Source organism: Catharus ustulatus, chromosome 3, assembly GCF_009819885.2.
Source record: "Catharus ustulatus isolate bCatUst1 chromosome 3, bCatUst1.pri.v2, whole genome shotgun sequence".
Classification (NCBI taxonomy): domain Eukaryota; kingdom Metazoa; phylum Chordata; class Aves; order Passeriformes; family Turdidae; genus Catharus; species Catharus ustulatus.
The window spans coordinates 51,089,644-51,111,128 of record NC_046223.1 but is presented as its reverse complement, the minus strand read 5'-3'; the positions used below and the strand labels follow the sequence as shown (position 1 = coordinate 51,111,128).

The following is a 21,485-nucleotide window of genomic DNA, read 5'->3' as shown; positions in this document are numbered from 1 at the left end:
GTTTCAAGTAAGGAAAGTCAACCTTTTTAATTGGTCAATCAAATTAAAAAATCAAAATAACTGAGGACCAAAGTTGCTTAACTTTTATTTTCCTATCAGATTTTTCATGCTTGCATTTCTGTTGTTCAGTTTTGACTGCTGGTATGCACCTGTATATTTAGAGGAGAGAATAAAACTCTTCTAAATGGAATAACTTCTTTGGTGCCATCTTTTGTCATGCAAAAGTTTTAGGAGTTAACATTACATTTATTTAAGCAGTTGTCATGACAAATTCCGATGAACAGTTCATCAACTCTGCTTTTCTCTTCAACTACTTTATTTCAGAGCGCTTGGTAATACTTGGCTGCATAGCCAGGGATGTGGGGTGGGGTTGTAACTTGGAGCTGTGATAAGTGTTTAATAGAGAGTTGATTCAACCTCTCCAGGTGGAGTTGGTGAATATTGGAGGAACTGACATTGTTGATGGAAATCACAAGCTGACGCTGGGGCTGCTGTGGAGCATTATCTTGCACTGGCAGGTGAGAGGCTGCTGTGAGATCTCTTCCTTTCCAGGAATCATGTGCATTGTTCTGCTGTGATTTTCTCAGACCTTCCCAGGCTTTTGGTGGCAGAAAACACTGCTTCTATTTTGGGCTGGTAAATAAAGGCAGGCCAGTATTTGGTTTCTACTTGAAGTCTATTGGCTGCCTCCCATGATCCGTGTTCTTGTATGTGCCCAGCTGTGCTCACCCGCTCAGTTTAGTTCCTGCTGGTGTGAATTGCAGAGAGGCTTTTCGGGCTGAAGCATTCGTTCCTCAGGGGCTTGAGGCAGGTAGTGTTTTACTGTTTAGGTAACTGTGTCTTGCATCTTACAGCTGCTTTTTAGGTTTGTTAGTCTCATAGATTGAATTGCTCCTGGTTTATCCAAGTATCTGAGAAGATCATTGAATTAACTTAGAGGCACTTTGGTAGATGTGTATAACTTGGATGAGCAGATATCCTCTTCTTGCAGAAAACCTATACAAGCTGTATTTTTGGACTTTGTTTACTGGTGGAACCATAGCACAAGGCAATGAGGAGTATTATTCCTTATGCTTAGAGCAGACAGCACCAAGGAGAGTGGATCATAAATTAAGAGTAATGTGTCATTATTACACGAAGCATCACTGGTTCTTGTAATCAGTAGAGGGCAAAGATGGCCTGAAGACTGCTATTCACAAATTTTGTGTGAGGAATTGGAGTTTGATTCATAGCTTTTCATGGGGAAGCCCCTTCCATGATTTGTGAAGTAATTTGCTTTTGTGAGGAGGAAAAGTGGGACATGTGTTTGCAAGGTGTTGTTGCTGTCTTGCAGGTGAAGGATGTCATGAAGAACATCATGTCAGATTTGCAGCAGACCAACAGTGAGAAGATACTGCTGAGCTGGGTTCGGCAGTCCACCAGACCTTACAGTCAGGTCAACGTTTTGAACTTCACCACGAGTTGGGCTGATGGACTTGCCTTTAATGCTGTTATTCATAGGCACAAGTAAGTGGCAAACAGCTTATCTTTGACCTAGTGAAGTAAACAGCTTTTTTTTTCTGTGTCATTATGCATGAGTATTTGACAGCTTCTAGCTTATTTCTTCAGTGATTCATTGTCCAGGCTTTTTGTTTGTCTTTTTTGTGGTAACAATAACAATGATGGGACATTGCCAGAGCCTTGCAAAGGCTGGGGCCAAGGCAGGAGTGTAACACTGGGTTCCTGCACATGCACAAACACTTGCTAATCGGAGTGGATTTACATCCCACTTGGTATGCATTTTACAGTGACTATTTTGAAAGGGTCTCTGTGGGGGAAGGGGGAGCTGACCATCTCCTTCACCTGAACTTCCTTCCTTCTACCTGCCCTCCTCTGCAAATAGAAACATTTTTTCCACTGGAGATTGCCATATAATTTCAGTAAGAAGATACAGAAGCTTCAAAATGAAGGAATGAGAGACTCTGTTACTTTTCTGGTGGTTTGAAATATATCTTGCTTGAATGACAACATATGCAGTTCTTTCAGGAGAACTGTGGGGCAGAATATCAAACACTTCAGGTGTCTGTAGAGTATCCTCTGGTTCGTTCATTATGCTTTATAAGGAATAGCATTAAAGTTTCTTTGCACAGATCTTTTGTGTTCTTTCTGATTTTTGCAGAACTCTTCAGAAGTTTAAATAAATCATCATTACAGATTCTATTAAAGTTGCTTACTTTTTCTATTTTCTTTTTAAAAATCTCTTGAGATCTTCTGAGCATTCACTACCGTTCTAATCCAATGTCTCTTAAATAAAGTCAGCTCATTGCTTTGCAAAGTCTGACTGTTCTTTCCCATAAATAACTATTTTAATGTGGAAATGGCATAACAATTTCTAGAATTTAACAGATCTAGTCATCAGGTATTTGACACAGCACATGCCTTACAAACACTCATGTTTACAGCCAGCAGATGCAAAGTGTTTGCAGAACATACACTCACTTCCAGCCTGCTCTGAAGTGCCCATTTGGCATGTGGTAACTGCAATAGGCTCTGTCACAAGCTTGCTGGCTTTAGGACAGGTCTGCCGTATCATACCTCTGCAGACTTGTGTTCAGCCTGCATGGGTGTGTAAGGAGGGCCAGCACGATGCTGAGGGCTTCTGAAAGTTTGGAAGGACTGCTATGCAAGGGACAGAGCAATACTACCAGACATCTAGCTGGAATTTTTCACAAGTATTACTAAGTCCCTCCCCTGGATGGTGTGAGCAGTTGTGATGTAGTGGCCTTGCTCTGCTGCTGAATGTGTGAAGCTTTGTGATGGAGATTGTGCCAGCTTTAGACACAAACGAAACCTAGGTGACCTGAGAGAAGCAGAAAAATCAGTTTTAGGCTGTTTGTTGTCCTTTTTGTTATGACTATGTGCTTAGGCTTTGCAGGATCTGAAATCTGTAAGCTTTGCCCTTTTCAGAGCACTGTTAAGTTTCAGCAAAAGCCCCAGCTGAAAGCTTTGACTGAGTAACTGTGCTTTTCCATGACTTCCTAAAATCTGGGTCTGAGCCTTTTATTCCCTATTCCTTGGAGCTTGGCAGCTGCTGGCATGCCAGAATTCAGCTTTGTTGTCCTTGGGCACAAGTCTTTTAGTCAGAGAACCACCGTTTTTGCCATACTTTTAAGAAATCTTGAACTGGGTTTCTCTTTTCGGCTTTAAAGGAGAGGCTTTAAAAGCACTTGTAAGGAACATGGAGATTTGGGCAGGTTGCAGAAGTGATAGGACAACAAAGCTTTTTAACTTAGCCAGACAGTAGTGCTTCCCTATCTAAGGGGCATTTTCAGTACTGCTTTTTAATTTAAGTTTAATATGACACTTAGAAGAATTTTCATGGATTCCATTAAGAGATTTAATATCTTTCTTTTCTCTTTATGTATCTATCAACAATTGTTAGTTGTACTGCCTCTTGGCTAGAATATCTAATAACTTTGTAACCCTGCAGCGTGTAAGTAACCTATTACCTTATACCTCGTTTTATTGGCATTTTACTGTACTGGTCTCTTTTGTTTACTAACATTAGCTTAGTTCCTCTTTGAACTGAATTCTGCTTTTTGTTTTGATTTTCTCACTCTTAGAGTGAAACTGTGATTTATTAAAACCTTTGTTTTCAAAGTCAGTGTCTACTAAAGATATACATGAATCCGTGGTTATCCTTGTTGTTTTGCATGGATGTACAGTATTCCATGCACTTCTGTGTATATCTTTGTTCCTGCTCACTCTTCTTTCTTCTGGGTTTTTTCTTCTTAGGCTCTGTTGGCTTAGGGACTTCCTGTTTCACTAATGTAATGACTTGACAGATGATAAAGAGTACTCTTAAGTCAATATACAACAGAATCAAATATTAAAAGAATGAAAGGCAAGCCCATCTCTTCCTCCCTAAGCTTAATAAAGTACAGAATCAATAGTAGTGTTTTGATGAGAAGCCACTGTTGCAGGAGACTGGAAGGTGTTTTAAAGGCTCTGCAGCTGTGCTGCTGCAGCACTTGGCTGATCATGCCCCACAGGTGTAGGTACTGCTAGGAATGGGCCCTCTGCTTCCTGTTGTGTGCTCTGCTCCATCCCCTTGAGACCCACCAGCATGTTTTGGGTGCACAGCTGGACTGGAGGTGCCCTTGGGTTAACACTAATCTTAGATGAAGACTGCTGATTCTGCAAATTGGTCAGCTCCTTGTCCTGATTTGAACTGGGAATCATGACCACTTGGGATGGGGTGTTTTCTTGTAGGCTTTTTGTTATTGGGGAAAATAGACCATGGGGAAGAGTGAGTGAGTGGGGTGGAGACTGCTGTTTCTTCTGGCTGTGATGGCCTGGGGTGGTCACTAAGCCACATCACAACTTTGGAATTAAGTTTTCCATAAACAGAGTCACTCTTGATTACCCAGCAGTGCCTGGTGCAGAATGTGTAGTAACAGTAAAGCTGTAAAAGAAACAGTTGAGGAAAACTGGTTCTGGGATAAATTTTAAACAAAGCTTATGTGCTCTTGCTAGTGGCATTTGATGTCCTGTTGCAGTCAACGACTTTGTTTAGGACACAGAATGGAAGATGGATGTTGCTGTGGGCATGTAGTCAATTAGTTTGTGATCGTCAGATTCTCACTAATAAGTGAGAATTGTTCGTTTTTTTTTTTGCATTTGTGTATATGCACTTATGTTGGTGTTTGGTATATGAATGTATTATTTAGCTACTATCATATACATAACTTGATATTCTGCATGGCATGGAATTTTCTTATGGATAAAGTTTGCTTTCATCTTTGTTTTGCTTTCACTTTTAGACCTGAGCTGTTCAGCTGGGATAAAATTACAAAGATGTCCCCGGTTGAGAGACTGGAAAATGCTTTCAACATAGCCAAGAACCACTTAGGAATAGAGAAACTATTGGATCCTGAAGGTGGGATACAGTTATTTTACTCGACAGGAAGTGTTTTTTGAGCTCTCTGAAAAGAAATTTCTTCTTTTGATACTGAGTATGAATAACTATTCTGTCAACTTTGTGCAGTGCTATTTAATTTCAAGCCTATAAATTTGGATTTAAACATACCATTTGTTAGGGTAAGGGTATGGATGTACATCTGTAGGCTTTGGTGTTTTGAATATTAAGGTTTGGGTTGACTTTCCATCCAGAGACTATATAAGGAAGGTGAAGTGGTTATGCTGACTTTGTTTCCTTTTAGGTAGAAGTTGTGCTGCAAGGGTGTGTGCTTTTCAGGTGCAGTAGTGCATTCTGTAGAATGGGATGGTTTAAGAGCTCATAATTTATTCTTCTTTACATACACACTGAGTAGCAGTAGCTGCCCAGGAATGTTTACCAGGAAACCTTTATGGCTCCTTTTTAAAATACTGGCCTGTGGCTCTGCTTTGAAGTGAGCCTCCAAAGATTAATTCTGTAAGACAAGCTCTCAAACTTTAAGCACCACCTTCTTATGGAAAAAAAAAGAGTATTAACTGAATATGAATTGAATGTTCATAACCCAAGAGAAGTGAACCTGGCTGAGTGAAACTCTTTCCAGTGTGGAAAATGAGAAAATAACCTGAGTAACAATGGGAAGAGGGATAGAGCCTAAGTGGAAATGTTTGTTTAGTGTAGGATACTGTCCTTGAACTACATTTCTGCTTGGGAGATGCTTCAGAACAATATTTCCCAAACAGATTTTATTCCTTGACACAGCTTCATGTCTGGGTTCTTACTTCAAAAATATACTTTTAATGTGAATTCACTTCCAAATGTAGAAATTTTTTTCAATTTTTTTCCCTCCTTCATTCTACTTTTAATGTATGTCAAACCTGGTCTCTAAGTTAAAAGCTTATGAAAGGCTATTTGACAGGATAATATGTGAATTGTTGCCTGTGTTCTATGTAATGATTTGAAAAATTGTCTTCATTTATTTTTCCCCATGTTTTATCTTTTTGATGCAGATGTTGCTGTACAGCTTCCAGACAAAAAATCCATTATTATGTATTTAACTTCTTTGTTTGAGGTCCTTCCTAAGCAAGTTACAATGGAAGACATTCGGGAGGTAGAAACCCTTCCAAGGAGATACAAGCAGGAATGTGAGGATGGAGAATTCAGCATGCAGCAGGTGTGTTTGTCATCAAAAGCAGCCTTTCTTTTCTTGAGCTGTAATTTTAGCTGGCCTTCATGTTTGTCAGTTATCTCTGGAACATTCCATCTGTCCTGGGCAACACAACTGGGAAAAATCATAGCAACTTATTTGTCATTAACTTCAGTCTTTCTGTCTTTCTTTTCTGAAATATGTACAAAATCTTGTGTGTTGGGGTATAAAGTTCCATTTGTGTTATGCTGCCTTTTTGGGTTTTTTTTGCTTTTCTGTCTCATGCATCTTGATCAGCTGAAGAGGATGGTCCAGAATCTTTAATTAAATTTGCCATGGAATTTGTGGTGGTTAGTGGTAATGATGAGGTTTGGGTTCGTTTTATGATTCACTGTTGAAAGAGCAAGATTAAAGTTATATTTTCTATCCAGGTACTAATGAACTTGCATTTTAATATAGTGACTTTGGCCTTTCTCATTAAAATGTATCCAACAATTATTTTTAGCATGTTATGAGAGGTTGAAAGATATCTTAGTTGTTCTGTTTTTAATACCATTTGGGAGGGCATCTTCTGTGCATTTCTAAGACATTTCTTTCCTCTTGGCTGCCTAGACGGTAGCAGTTGAAGAAGACCAGGACAGTTCTAGAGCAGAGACTCCCAGCACAGTGACAGAGGTGGATATGGACTTGGATAGCTACCAAGTTGCTCTGGAAGAAGTTCTTACATGGTTGCTGTCAGCTGAGGATACATTTCGGGAACAGGAGGAAATATCTGGTGATGTTGAAGAAGTCAAAGAACAATTTTCCACCCATGAAGTAAGCTTTTCTCTTAAATTCTTTTGTGGTGGTTTGACTTCTTTTTTCTGTGTGCAAGTAAGCTACAGTACTTCCATTTCCTAGTCTTTATTCAAGGTGAAATTCTTTTTAGAAGAACCTAGAGTGAAGCATGCTTTGAAACCTTAATGTAATTTTTAAAATCAGCCTTTGGTGGCTGGTTTCCTGGTGTGCATAATACAAAGGCACTCTGATCCAGACTGAGCCATACCTCCCTGCTGCCAATTACTGAAAAACCTGGTCAACGTTATACCACTTGCTGTTAAATTAGGGTAATGTGGTAAATGATAATCATATAAATTTATGCAGTGGTCTTTCTGTGATGATTAGGATAGTTTGTTTCAGAAACGTGAGGTGATGCTTCCAAATGATTGTTTTATCCAAATTTAGGTTTGACTTTGTTCTAAATCTGAACAAATGTCCTAATGTTGCTAAAAGTTTATTGTCATGTTAGATGTTTTGGTTTTCTGCTGTGTCAGCTCACTGTATAAAATAGAATATAGAGTTTACTGATCACCAGGAGGAATTTTTTTACTTGTGCTACAATTTTAAAGCTATGAAGCAAAGGAAGAGGTGTCCTGGATTTACAGTAAATATATGTTGCTAACTCATAGGGTTCTCACTGCTTTCCTACAATATATTTCAGATGTTTAATGTTCTGTTTGCCATAGGTAAATTCTTGTTTCATATTCTTGGTGTATTTGTTTGAAGGCTCTCTTCTCTTGAAAAGGTCTTTCATTGAGGTGGTCAGCTTTTTTCTCTGTTTTACTGGATCTGGAAGTTTTGTAGCACATGGAAAATCTTGTGTTAAGGAAAGGAATAGGTCTGCTAATCCACATGCATTTGATTGTGCCAGCTCCTTCTACAGTACCGTTTCAAACACGATAATTTTTTAGGGTGTTTACCAAGTCATAAACTCTGATAGGACCTCAGAGTGATGTGTCTGCTTGTACCACTTCCAGAGTTTTATGATGGAACTGACTGCTCACCAAAGCAGTGTGGGCAATGTTCTGCAGGCTGGAAACCAACTGGTGGCCCAGGGAAATCTGTCACCTGAAGAGGAGTTTGAGATTCAGGAGCAAATGCTGCTACTGAACTCCCGCTGGGAGGAACTCAGGGTGGAGAGCATGGACAGGCAGTCCCGGTGAGTCCATGGCACATAAACTCTTTTAGAGGTTCAGGACTGGCCTCTATTGCTTACTGTGTTTTGGAGAATTTGGTTTGCATGTGTTTATAAGACTCTTTTTTAGAATTAACATTTCAGTTTATGACGCAAAATCCACCATCATACTTTCTAAGGTGAAACAAAATGAATGAGTATAACTGATGGTTTTTTGTTTTGGTCACTATGTGAAATATTTTGTGATTGTTACGTAGGTGTGCCAGACTAAATATGTGGTATTTAAACGCAGTGGTTGCATGAACTACTGAAACAATATTAGAAACACATTTAAGTTTCTCAATAAAGCATACAGTGGATGTGGATATCTGTGGGTATTTACATAACTAAAAAGCTTATAGAATAATTTTTCCTATGTATGAGTTAGCAAGGTAAGAGCTGCACATCAGGGTAGAAACTGTGTTTTGTTGTGACTTTCAGCAGTGGCTTTATTAGCAGCAAACCCCCATTGGAAGAAACAATCCATGATATAAATTGCATAATTCATTAACATTTTTTATTGAGAAAGAACCAAGGCTACTTATCTGTGTTTCTTAACTTAATGGTGAAAATTTTATTTGGTGATAGACAAAAGTTTTATGTATGGCCTGGCTTCTTTCCTGTATGAACTAGAATTTAGTTCCTTTCCTCAGGAAGCTGTGTCTGGAGTAACTCTGTGCTTCCCCCTGCAGCCTGCATGACATGCTGATGGAGCTCCAGAAGCAGCAGTTGCAGCAGCTGTCGGACTGGCTGACAGTCACGGAAGAGCGCATCCAGAAGATGGAATCTCAGCTCCTAGCGGATGATTTGGAGTCACTTCAAAAACAGCTGGAAGAACATAAGGTAGACTTTTTTGCCTGTTGTGTAATATTTATAGGAGAAGTATTTGGAAGATGTGTACTTTGGGGGATTCCTTGACTGAGAAACTTGATTGTGTCATATATATGACCGCATTTGGAGTTTGGAAAAGGATGATGATGTTGTAGAAAGGAATTAGAAGACTTAAGACCTGAACACTGCTGACTTGCAGGAACTATTATATTTACTTCATGCAGGAAATGAAATCTTTTGCAAAAATTGTTACCCTTACTTTGTGCAGAGGCTAAGGCATCTCCTGATAAACTGTTGGTATGAGGAACAGAATGAAAGGTACTGTGGACAGACTTGCCCTTAATGACTACCAGGCATTGCTAAAGCCTACTTGAGACTTGCATATCAAAATAATGTGGGAGCTAAAATGATCGGGGCCTTCCAAGTCATCGATTCCAGTCCCTGCTTTTACAGGGATTCCATCCCAAGAGAGTTCTTAGACACTGCTTTCTTATGTGTGCAATATTTTGGAAGTAGTTTTTCTCTCAATTGCATTTTCGGGTGCAAATTCAGCCTTTCTATCCTGAAATGTTTTTGTAAAGGAGAAAGATGTCCTTTTGATATTTGTCGTGGTGCAGCTTTAGTTTTCATGCTCAGCGCTGAGGTTTGACCTTCTCCCCAGCATGGGACATACCTCACAGTACAAGAACACTGGAGTATTTTTAGTCTATAGTTTCCTGTCCCACATTTATAGTCTTTCCTTTGTTTTCAAAGTCTGGGGAGTTTGAGGCATGTGTTTCATAGAGTAGCTTAGGATATGCGGTGATAAAATTGTTATTTATAGTACTGTAAAAGTGTGTTGATCTTGCAGAGATATTTTGTGTAGGCTTCAACCATTGAATCTGTTCTTTTAGAAGTTGCATGAATATTTAAATCTATGGATTATTTTAAACTAATCAGAACTGCATGTTTTTTAGGAGGATTATGGTTTGTTATTTCACTGTTGATACTTTTGAAATTAAATTGTCAACTCTTGAAAAATGAGTGCTCTTACTGATTTCTGTTTGGCATGCTCTATGTTGCTTGCTTTTTAACAATAACATCCCTGTGTAGAAACGCTTATGCTCTCCTACATTAAACATCAGACACATGGAAAGTCAATGCAGTTGTTGTGTGATTCTCCTGTTCTAGTATGGGGCATCCAAATTAAAGTACTCCATCTTTTACAGCATTTTTTAACAGAATGGATTTGGGCTCATTTCTAGCAACCTTTTGCTTACAGTTTTTACACTGTGCAGTGATTCCCAGTGGTAAAACCTGTGCTTAGCTGTTGAATCTGAAATACCAATGTTCCTTTGCCACAGCAGCTGTGATAGTCACTTATAGCAGATTAGCAAATGCATTTGGAGTTGGTAACCTCTGATCTGTTCTTGTAGAGCCTGCAGAATGACCTAGAGGCAGAACAGGTGAAGGTCAACTCCCTAACACACATGGTGGTCATTGTTGATGAAAGCAGTGGGGAAAGTGCAACAGCTATTCTGGAGGAACAATTGCAGGTAAAATCTTAGAACCCTCTTTTTAAAATTGTAGTATCAGACACATGAAACATTTGCATGTAATTTTTAATCAACGTTTTTGTGTTTAAAGACAATTTATTATAGAAAGTAATTTAAAATAACATTTTCTTTAGGAGCAGTAATAACTTAAAGAATTATTAAATCAGCTCAAGCTAAAACCTGCAAAAGTACTTTGCTGACTTTCAAGCTCAATTAATGATTAGTCAAGCTGTTTGCATTCCCAATGACTTAGATAATTTGGTAGTGTAGCCTTTCAGCAGTTTCATTGAATGGGAAGATGCATAGTACAGCGGTTATTTCAGGTAAGTTATTTTCCTTAGAAATTTAAAATCTGATAGGAGAAATACTGGAAGACATGAACACAATTTATCTAGGCAGTATCATATGAAGTGTTTCCCTGTAACCTGAAGTACAGTGAGTACATGAGATGGAATGTTTTCAAACATAATTCATGCTACTTTGTTTATTCCTTTTTAAATCAATCAAATAGCTCAAGACTTGAGCAAAACCAGAGTTAAGGCCATGTGTGAATGTATTTGAAAGTGTTAATTTCCAGCTCTGTGCAATACAGCAATATCAATAATGGACACGGAAGTAGATAAAATGTAAAAAAAGTTAATGTGAAGTAGAAATCACACTTTTGAATATCTGGTTTTGGAGTTTCTTTGTGAGGTGCATGATTGCTCATGAGTGTTTTGTGCTTTTGTAGAGGCTTGGTGAGCGGTGGACAGCAGTTTGTCGTTGGACTGAGGATCGGCGTGTCAGGCTGCAAGAAATTCAGATTTTGTGGCAGGAGTTGCTGGAAGAACAGGTGAGCAGCTGTTCAGTTTTTCAGAGTAACTGGTGGATTTGTGGAAGGGGTAGCGGGGGGAGCAAACCAAAAAAGCCCAAACAATCAAAACTCTGACTAGGAAGGAGCAACTCATGGAAAAGGAATCTTGAAAGCCTGGAATTTGTTATTGTTTGGGTTTGCAGTGTTTTTTGAGGACGGGAGTAGCTCTGAAGTGCAAGAAGAGTATTTTTCCAAAGTTTAAGAATAGAAGTTTATAGCTTCTTATAAAATAATTTCCAAGGTATCTTGTAAAATGGTCAAGAAGCGGGAATATCTGTGATGCTTAGAAAGTTTGTCATATCTAGTGGTTTTGTAATTCTGGAAATCTTCCTAATTAATGTGTATGTGCTTCCAGCATAAACATATATACACAATTGTGCAATACTAAAGTGTTTTCTTGCTTTGGTATCATATATTATATTTATATATACATATAAAATACTACTCAAACATAAGTAACTGATGGCATAAAGAAAACGTGCTGTTTGTACACCTAGAACTAGAGCTTGTTTCAATTTTCAGGTTAAAATATTTTGGTTTTTTTCTTTGAAGGTTCTACTGAAGTTGTTTTTTCTTAAATGATATTTATCACTGTAAGCTATTGTTTAAACAAGGCAGTACTCAGATTGTTTAGACATTAGAAAGAAGTAGAACAGTGCTGATATAGCTACTGGTATCAGCTGCAGCCTGGTTTCTTTGACAAGGATGTTTTGTCTGCATTCTTTATGGCTACATGTGTGTTTCTCCCTTACCCCTCCCATACCTGTTTGTGGTATACTGGTACGCTTTATTTGTAGCACATACAACCTTGTTGTTAGTATGGACCCAAGGTTAAGATTTTGGTTTATCCCATGTCAAGTATCTGTTTATATATATTTCTTTAAAATAATGCTTTGTCACCTGTTTACGTGCATCCAGAAAATTGTGTGCTAATGTTTTCTGGCGACTCCTGGGTATGGTAACTTGAATTTGAGAAATAAGAATTCCCCCAACATCCTTGCTGTGTAAGTTTGAGGTATGGACTTCAAGTGCTCTTAATTTTGATGACTCTGTCATCATGTCAACATGTTTCTGTGCTCTTCTACCCTTACATTTCTTTGGGGACCACTCATTGACTATACTGTGAAAAGTGCCATATTCTGTAGGAGTTGAAAAACTCAGCTTTTTGAAATTTGTGTGTAGCTATGTTGCTCTGTAAAAGTGAAGCAATCAGTGTGCTTAATGTAGAATGTCAGATATCAAATAAAGAGGAAGTAGAAGTTTGTTTTAGGTGGTTTAGATGAGCCTTTTTGTACTCATTGTTCACCTGAACAATGCATTTATTACTAACTGGTTTGAATTACAAATCCACAAGAATGATCAAGTGACTTACAAAAATAACAGTCTGAAACTACTAAAAATTGAATACAAACACTTTGATAGCACAAAAGTAACTAAAACAATGTTACAAGCATTTTCTATTTTGCCCTACCACATGAAGAGATGAGCAACAGTGATGCATCAGCCTTTTTGTGGCTCCCTAGAAAGCTTTTATAAACCACATTTTCAAGTCAACACAATCCTTACCACTCCGGAAACAAATTCCTCAGTCAGTGCCAGAGCCTTCTTAGCACTGTGGTAATTATGTTTCAGTTTTCTAGGGAGAATTATCTTTGCTGATTTAGCAGAAATTAACTGAATGCATGAAGGGTTTTTGAGCTCCTCTTATGCATAAAATATGTTGGCTGGGATGCCAGCATGATTTTTCCAGAGAGTGTGTGGTATTTTAATTTTTTTTCTCACAGCCTTATGGCATTTCAAACACCATAATCTTTTCTGTCTGTAGATTTTGCATATTGGTTTACATTGGAAATGTAAACTGCCTTAGCCCTGTGGCCCAAAGTTGCTGTGGTAAGTTCTGAGGCAATGCCAAAAATATACAGCTAGGATAGGAAACCTAGTGTGTTGTTCAAAGAACAAAATGCTCGGTCTTGCTGTGTGTTTTATTTTTAACAGAGAGGAACAGCAGTGCACCAATGGCTGGGCAACTGAGATTGATAGAGATGGGCATTCTAGTCCATGGAGATTGCTGTCCAGCAGCAGCATTATGTGGGAACATAATATAGAGTACATAAAATCCTTCCTGGTACTCGATGCCAGTTATTGCTGCTGTTATTGCAGGAGTGCTGTGTGACTGAAGAGAAGTGAGACCAAGGACAGATTTCCTAGGGAAAAAAAAAAGGAAAAATTAAAGGTCCCTGAGTTAGAACGATTCAGAGCAGACCACTCCAGCTTCCATTACTTAATAAAATAAGATTTTCTGAAATTATTTTGCAGTTTAAAGTAGGTACCATAAACACGGAGGTGACTAATTGGTGTCTGAGTCTTTGATCAACTGCCTGGACTGAAAGAAATAGGAATTACCAGTGGTGTCACTTCTGTGAGAAAATGTTTGTAACAGCTGTTTTTGAATCACAGAGGAAAAAGGGTAGGGAAAAAAAAAACCACATACATACCATTCTGATATATTCTAATATGGTTTATAAATCCTGCATTAGCTTTTTGGTGGATATCTGTTTGCTATATAAATAACTTCAGGGAACGTGTGCTCTGATATATTGAGATATGGTTTTGTTGAAATTGTTTTGCTGGAAGTATTTACTTGCTTCCCTAATCTGATATTTTTGTCCTCTTTTGTGTACTATTTATGTTAAAGTCAACTGAAATTCCAGCATATAAAGACTGCAGAATGGTGCTTTGAATGCAAAGATTTTAAAAAAGCAACTTTCAATAGCTGTTTGACAATCTTGGTATTTTCTTGCGCTATTTTTCTTATGATCTGCAGTGCTTATTGAAAGCTTGGTTAACTGAGAAAGAAGAGGCTTTGAGTAAGGTCCAGACGAGCAACTTTAAAGATCAAACAGACCTGAGCGTGAATGTTCGAAAACTAGCAGTGAGTATTGATATCCTGCTCTGTCCCATTAAATCTCATAGACGAGTGGCAAATTACTAGTTTGACCCTAGTAGGAGCTGTGAATGCCTGATACATTAGAAGCCTGGCCAACATTCTCTCCTTGCAAGATTCTTGCACTTGAATTTAAAAATACATGTACTACTTACTCCATGGCTATTCCATGTTGGTGTGCCAAACTCTGAAAAAGCTGTCCCAGATTTTTAAGAGGGTTTGGATGTTAATGCAGCCCACCAGTCAGCTGTGTTTTTCAAAGTACAGTTTGTGGTGTGGGTTTTTCTCTATTTCATTGGAGCAGCTTGTACCTGAATTAATGGTTTGTAACTGTAACTGAAGAGATACTGCTGGTTCCTCTAGGAGATATTTCAAGGATGTGTGCTTTAAAAATACTGTCTGTTAGTGCTTTTTTTACGCAAAAGAACTGTTCATCTGGCTCAGATGTAATAAATCTTTCACCCTGTCACTGCCTGTTCAACCCCCTTTGCCCCTTAGCCGTGGAATTAAAGCTTGGAGGAGGTAGAATACTTGATGTCGTGTTTTAATCCTTTCTTTTAACTACAGATTTTAAAAGAGGACATGGGTATGAAACGACAAACACTAGACCAGCTGAATGAACTAGGTCAGGATGTGGCCCAAATCCTTGGGAATGGCAAAGCATCCAGTAAAATTGATCAGGATCAAGAAGAACTAACTCAGAGGTGGGACAGTTTGGTTCAGAAGCTAGAGGATTACTCTAACCAGGTATTTACAAGGATTTATTATTACTTTTTACTTTTTAATATGAATGTATGTATTGTGCAAGCAAAATTGTCCAGGCATCGGGCTAGAGAGGTACGTGAGTGCTTTTTCCCATGGGGCTGACAAAACTCCCTGTATTTTTGGTCTCCAAAAGCCCAAGTTGTTAACCTGACTAGTACTATTACTCCTTTCTCACACAGATTAAGCTACATTTTTCTGGTGAGTAAAGCAGGCTTGCCATGTAATATCAGTCAATGCAAATGCCTTTAAATATTATAAGAGTACTGGGTCTGGAATAAATCTGATATGAAAAGAAAACAAAGGCAGAACCCAAACCCCAGAATAGATAAATAAGTGGGAGTCATACAAGTATTTATGCTCTGTGAGTATGATTTCTCATCTGTTGAAAATAGAGTAGTTGTTTGTTTGACACGTAATGATGATAGCCAAGCTGGATTGTTCAATGTTTATTTTAGTATTTTGAGTGCTTGGTAATGTGTTTATTTAGACAGAACTCCTACTGGATTCTGTAAGGGTTTTATTTGACAGCTTTATAGCTACAGTAATTTCACGATTATAAGCCGCACCATTTTGACTAAAATTTTGGTCCGAACACAAAGTGTGGCTTATAATCAGGTGTGGCTTATATATGAACAAAGAACAAAAAGTTGCTGTTTTAGTTTGGAGGACAGGTGTCTGCTGAGAAAGGCAGGAGCTTCTCTTTGAAATGGAGAATGTAAACCCCCCTCCCTCCAAATTATTATAATTTTGAAATCAAGGGGCTTTCAGGCAAAAATATGGGAATTAGGAATAGCAGTTCTTTTCTAGGGAAATTAAAATAGAAATACAGTACTACAAAGAAACAAACTCCAAACCCTGACAAAGTCAGAGTACAACCTGACACCCCGTCAGACAGGGTGTTGGTAGCAGTCCCATTAAATGGTGGCTGCATCCTCCTGCAGCGACAGATGTGATTCAGTTGGAGCAGTGCTCCTGTAGAAGGTGCAGTTTCCCTCCGGAGGTCCAGTGGTGATGTGGAGAAATCAGATTTTCCTCTGGAGTCCAGTGGAGAAAGGGGCTCCCTTAGTGTCCCAAAACCTCTGTTTTTATCTTGGTAAGAAATGTTGGGCTCTTCCCCCTGGCTGGAGCAACTTCCAATGGGATGCAGTAATTTATCAGTCACAGAGTGGGGCTCAATGGGCCATCAGCAGAAAATGACTGGCTGGAGGAAGGATGGGTTGTGAAAAGATAAAGAACAATGCCCTACCTGGTTTCAATGGATGGCCCATTAGCAGAATGTCTCCCGTGGAGATAAGGATCACTGCCCCCACCCTCAACAGATGGTGATAGAACAGAGACCTTTTATCACACTCTGTATTGTAACGTGCGGCTTATAATCAGGTGCGGCTTATGTATGGACATAGAATGAAAAGTTGCTGGCACCTGGAAGTGCGGCTTATACTCAGTGTGTCTTATAATCGTGAAATTACTGTAATTTGTGCTTTTTTTGATGCTATTAATACGTTATGGCAAAAACCATGGCACTAACTCATGATCTATTTAATGTATAGTGAATGAGTTGTGCAGTCTGAGTAGGGGTGTATTTCAGCCATATAGCTTTAAATTATTCATGTATTTGAATCAAAGCATGTGTTAGAGAATGCTAATTCCTGTCTCTATCCTTTCACTCTGGAAATATCAAGCACATACTTAGAACTTACAGGTTGAGTCTCCTGGGACTTACCTTACAACCCAATAAAGAACATGGGAGGTTTCTATTGACTTGAGTGAGGTTTTTAGGTCAAATTCACTATGCATCAGCTGTTTATGAGATCTAGGCTTTGTTCTGTGGAGTAAAAGTACAAAGTGTAGAATTGCTTTTAATAAACTCCAAATACTTTGGTTCTTTTTGTGAAGAAATTATGAAAGAAAATACATATAATGCTCCTTTTGTTAATCATGCCAGTCCAGGTGAACTAAAATTCTACTTGAACTGAGAATTTTGATGCTTGGTTCCCATCTGTAAATGACTAATGATCTTTTTCTCTGTATCTGTGATAAAGGTGCTTCATGGCAGCTTGGTGTGGTCATTTGTGGGAGTATATGAACAGGCTTTTATGACTGAATTAAAGAAAATAAGAAAAAGCAACTCAGCTTGTATAAAAACGGCACATAATTCTTGCCCTAAATTATTTTGTATAGGTAACTCAAGCTGTAGGAAGCGTAGGAATGTCACAGGTTTCACAGAAGACTGCTGCAGAAACACCATTGAAGGAACATGTTAAACAGTCCAAACAGGAGTTGCCTCCACCACCACTCCCAAAGAAAAGGCAAATTCCAGGGGACAGTGAAGCAAAAAGAAAGTAAGTATATGTCACTGCAATTTCCCCTTGCTCATTGGATGCTGCAGAGTCTGTCTTGACTTTTGATCCTTCTTTTATATAAGTGAGCAATACTTAAGTTTTGGTTGTGAGGTTAGGCTCGGGAGCTTGACTGGATTATCTCCAGTTGTCCCTTCCTACCCTAACAATTCAGTGATTCCTTGAATGGGAAGGGAATGTTATATAGAGCCTTGTTTTCAGAGCAGCAGAAAACCTGTAGCTTCCATTAATTTCAAAGGAAAACAGGGATGTTTTGTTTCTTATAGAAGCGGGTCTTCAGTCCTTTGTACCTTAGATCCTTTGCTGAAAATACAGAGTTATATTTACTTTCTTTAGGGAAAACATCTTCTCATCTTTTCTCAAGAGGTGGTATGAAAATGTCAAGCATTCTGATTGATTTATTATTTATTTCTAATCTTCATAAAATATATGAGGAAAATGGGAGGAACTGCACAAAAAAGAGGCTCAGAAACATTTTCCATCTTGTTTGTATTTAGTAATAAGAATACTATTACACTGATGTCTCCTTTGACAAGCATTTCTGGAGTGGCTGGCTCATTTGCATATACAGACTCATTTGGGCTGGAAGGGACCATAAAGATCATCTCATTCCAACCTCCTTGCTATAGACAGGGACACCTTCCACTAATCCAGGTTGCTTGGAGCCTTATTCAGCCTGGTCTTGTCGGCTTCCAGGGATGGAGCATCCACAGCCTGTTCCAGCATTCTACCATCCTCATACTGAAGAATTTCTTTCTTATATGTGATCTAAAATACACTCACTTTAAAAGTTACTCCTTGTCCTATCAATAAACTTCCCCATAGAATCCCTCTCCATTTTTCTTGTGGCCCGTCTTTCAGCACTGGAAGGCTGCTATCAAGTTTTCCTGGAACCTTCTCTCCTCTTAGGCTAAACAGTGTTAAATAACTTTTGTTGAATTCTCTTTATTAAATAGCATACCTAAAACTAAAGGAATTGTTTCAATATAGATTAAGAAATTAAATGCTGTATGCTCAATGTTTTGCTTTTTGTGCTTGTCTGAGGAAATGAGCATTTCCTTTAAGTGAGTCACTGGTTTAAATCTTTGTCAGGTCATTTAGAGATACTATAGAAACTGCATCAAGACTAGGGAGTTGCTATGCTAGGAGATATGCATTTGCACAATGAAGAAGACTTTTTAAATTCATTTTTTCTGGAGAAGGAATGGAAGTTTGAAGGGGTAAGGAACCTGCCCAAACCCTCTTGAGGACTCTGGTCAGACCCTTTGAGCTCTGGTGGGGATGGTGTGTGCAACTGGATGTGCCAGGCCAGTAAAGCAGTCTGTAACCATCTGTGCTTTCTGTGTCTCATGAGTTGAATAAGCTATTTTAGATTTTGAAAGCAAAAGTGATTTATGTCATCTGTTTTCCTGGAGTTCAAACGGTATTAAAACCAGGGGTAATAAAAATGGTTCATAAACTTTCTGATACTTTGTGTATTTCCATTTACTTCTGTTGAAACCAACAAATGACCAGTAAGTGGAATTTTCCAGTTTTCCCATGGAAACTTTGAGTGATTGACAATTGTGTTTATTGACAATTGATGTTATTCCATGTTAGGATTCCCACTGTTAAGCAATGTGATTGTAATACAACCTGACTTCTGGTTTGTGTATCTGTCCATCTCTCAAATTCTGTACAGTACTGGTTAATTTGAGAGTTGATTTGGGTATATTTGGTGGTGTTAGAGGTTGTAGCTTAGAGGTTGTGGGGTAAGGAAGTTGTTAGTATAGATATGTCCCCTTCAGACAAAAACAGTAAACTATAAGTTAATCTTTTGTCAGCGAAGTGTGCAAAAATGCTTGTCAGCTGTCACTGTCAATGTTAGCTTTCCTTTCAGAGAAAGTAGCGTTGCAGACTTTTGAAACTTAGAACTACAATTCTTATTTGTCTTGTTTCTGAGGTCTGTAGTTCATTACTTTCAAAATACTTGGCATTGAGACATCCGTTTTGTAACATATTAAAAGAAATTTTTATAGTTTGTGTAGAAGATATGTGTAAAAGAAGAAAGAAGGAATAAATGGTATATAGGAATGGTTTATAGGAATGAATGGTATTCTCAGTTTGTTCCTGAAGGTTGATTCTGTGGGTATAATTTTTATTATGGTAGGCTTTTGAAAGTCTGTCTCTACCCTATTTCCTGTGAGTAGTAATATGAGGAGCATGAATTTTGTGTACAGCCCCTAATAATGTGCTGAACGTTAAGACTTCTGATTTTTAAGACAGTGACTGAAACCAAAAAACAAATCTAAGTCTGACCTTTTAAACTAGGTTTGATGCTGAAAGTGCTGAGCTCTTGAACTGGATTTCAAAATCAAAATCTGCCATTCAGGCCGCAGACATCAAAGAATATAAGAAGATGAGAGAGACTTCAAGCATGAAAGAAAGATTGAAGGTAAAATGGGGAGATAGAGTATGTTTCAGTGAATACTCTACTTTGTATCTAAGCTGGCTGTCAGCTGGAGGTGTGAGCTGATCAGCATGCTTTGAGGGGATTAAGTCCCTCAGTTAAATAATTTCAGAACTGAGCATACATGGAAATCTCTGACCAGCTGGACACATTTTTTTTTGCTGGTGTTGTTGCATAATCCATAGGAAATTTTAAAAACATATATTACTGATGTCTCCCTTGGAGAGCTGAAAAACGTCTGTCTTCAGAATTATAATCTTTTACACTAAGTAGCATATTTTGGTTTAATGTTTCACAGTTGGAAATGGCCTTGATTGACACCACTTATAAAATTTTGGTACAGATAGGTCAGTGGGGTGCTCAGAGACCCCTTGAATCATGCTGTGACACTCTTCAAACACTGTGACACTCCTCAAACATTGTACCACCCAGGGTCCAAAGTGGTTTGTTGTTATAATGCTTGGACATGTTGTTTGCTCTGTTAATTTTGGAGAAAATGTGATTGTTACAGCTTGTGTACAGTAATGCTGACCTGCAAGACAGACTACATAATTTTACAGAATCTTGTGGGAGTTGTGAAGTAGCCATTTTATTTTGTATTCCTTCCTTGTCAGGAATGTGTTCTTGCCTTTTTCTGGTTTTTGAGCATTCTTTGTTAATGGAGACTTACTGGAGCTTTAGCAGGACCTGAATCTGCTTTTGAAGTAAAAAACAATCTCTATAGGGAGGCTCCTCCTTAGTGCACTCGTGGAAAATGGTGCCAATCGGAATGTTTGGAATGACAGTACTGTTGGAAATAAAAACCAAACCAACTATCCCAATATTTTATTTATAGATCTTTAAGAATGTTTATAGCTCTTTAAAAACGAGGCTCTGAGATGAATACCAGATTGCCATGAATAGTACTGTTTTTAAATGATTGGACTGTAAGTGGATAGGACAGAGTTTGTTCTTCCCAGCTGAGCAAATAAGTGCATGCTTCTGAATGCACTGTAGCAAGTCTAAACCAGAGTAATGACCTTTGACATGAAGTTCCAAAAGATTTCAGTTTGGAGATACTTTGTTGTAATCACAGAGGATATTGAAGTCGTGGTTTTGCATCCAAGGAACTAATTTTTCCTCTGCGGATGTATTCTACCTATTGACTCAAAAAGGAATATTCACCAATATGTATAACTCGTGTAAGGAGCATTTCCCTTGAAAATCTTGATAGTCACATAGAATTTCTCTCTCCAAATCTTTGTGACGAAGATTAAAGCACTAAAGCTTGTGAGAGTGGATTACTAGTGTGCTATAGTTCTTGTTTGGACTTCTCGGAACAGATCTGTTGTTCCCTTCTACTGAAAATCACAGCAGAAACTGTAGAAATGAAGGGACTATTATAGAAGGTCTCTCCACTGGTTCACATTAGAGAACTACAGCTGAATTTTTGATCACAAGTGACTTGTTTTAACTGGTGTCCCAATATCTTATTTTTCCTTGTGGGATTGGCAAGCCTTTAAATATTTCGTTCCTGGTGCTGTAGTACTAATCTCTCGCATGCCTGATATACTTGTGAGAGGTGACTCCTTTTAGTATTTATTTTTTGCACAAGCAGAACTAGCATGCACCTCAGAAGGTGTGTCTAAGACAATGACATATTTTGGGTAGAAGTGGGAAAATGGATATTGCTGGG

At 38.4% G+C, this 21,485-nt stretch overlaps 1 protein-coding gene across 3 annotated transcripts in view; it reads left to right on the top strand.

Moving 5' to 3' along the window:
- UTRN (utrophin) overlaps window positions 1-21,485 on the top strand; it is a 350,247-nt gene that overhangs the window by 79,678 nt on the left and 249,084 nt on the right. For all 3 annotated transcript variants that reach the window (XM_033054305.2, XM_033054306.2, XM_033054304.2), the window contains 13 exons: window positions 426-518; window positions 1,334-1,506; window positions 4,803-4,918; window positions 5,944-6,107; window positions 6,693-6,896; window positions 7,877-8,058; window positions 8,766-8,916; window positions 10,320-10,439; window positions 11,170-11,271; window positions 14,117-14,224; window positions 14,804-14,983; window positions 17,183-17,343; window positions 19,672-19,795. In XM_033054305.2, the coding sequence (XP_032910196.1) occupies window positions 426-518; window positions 1,334-1,506; window positions 4,803-4,918; window positions 5,944-6,107; window positions 6,693-6,896; window positions 7,877-8,058; window positions 8,766-8,916; window positions 10,320-10,439; window positions 11,170-11,271; window positions 14,117-14,224; window positions 14,804-14,983; window positions 17,183-17,343; window positions 19,672-19,795 (1,878 nt within the window). The remainder of the gene's footprint in view (window positions 1-425; window positions 519-1,333; window positions 1,507-4,802; window positions 4,919-5,943; window positions 6,108-6,692; window positions 6,897-7,876; window positions 8,059-8,765; window positions 8,917-10,319; window positions 10,440-11,169; window positions 11,272-14,116; window positions 14,225-14,803; window positions 14,984-17,182; window positions 17,344-19,671; window positions 19,796-21,485) is intronic.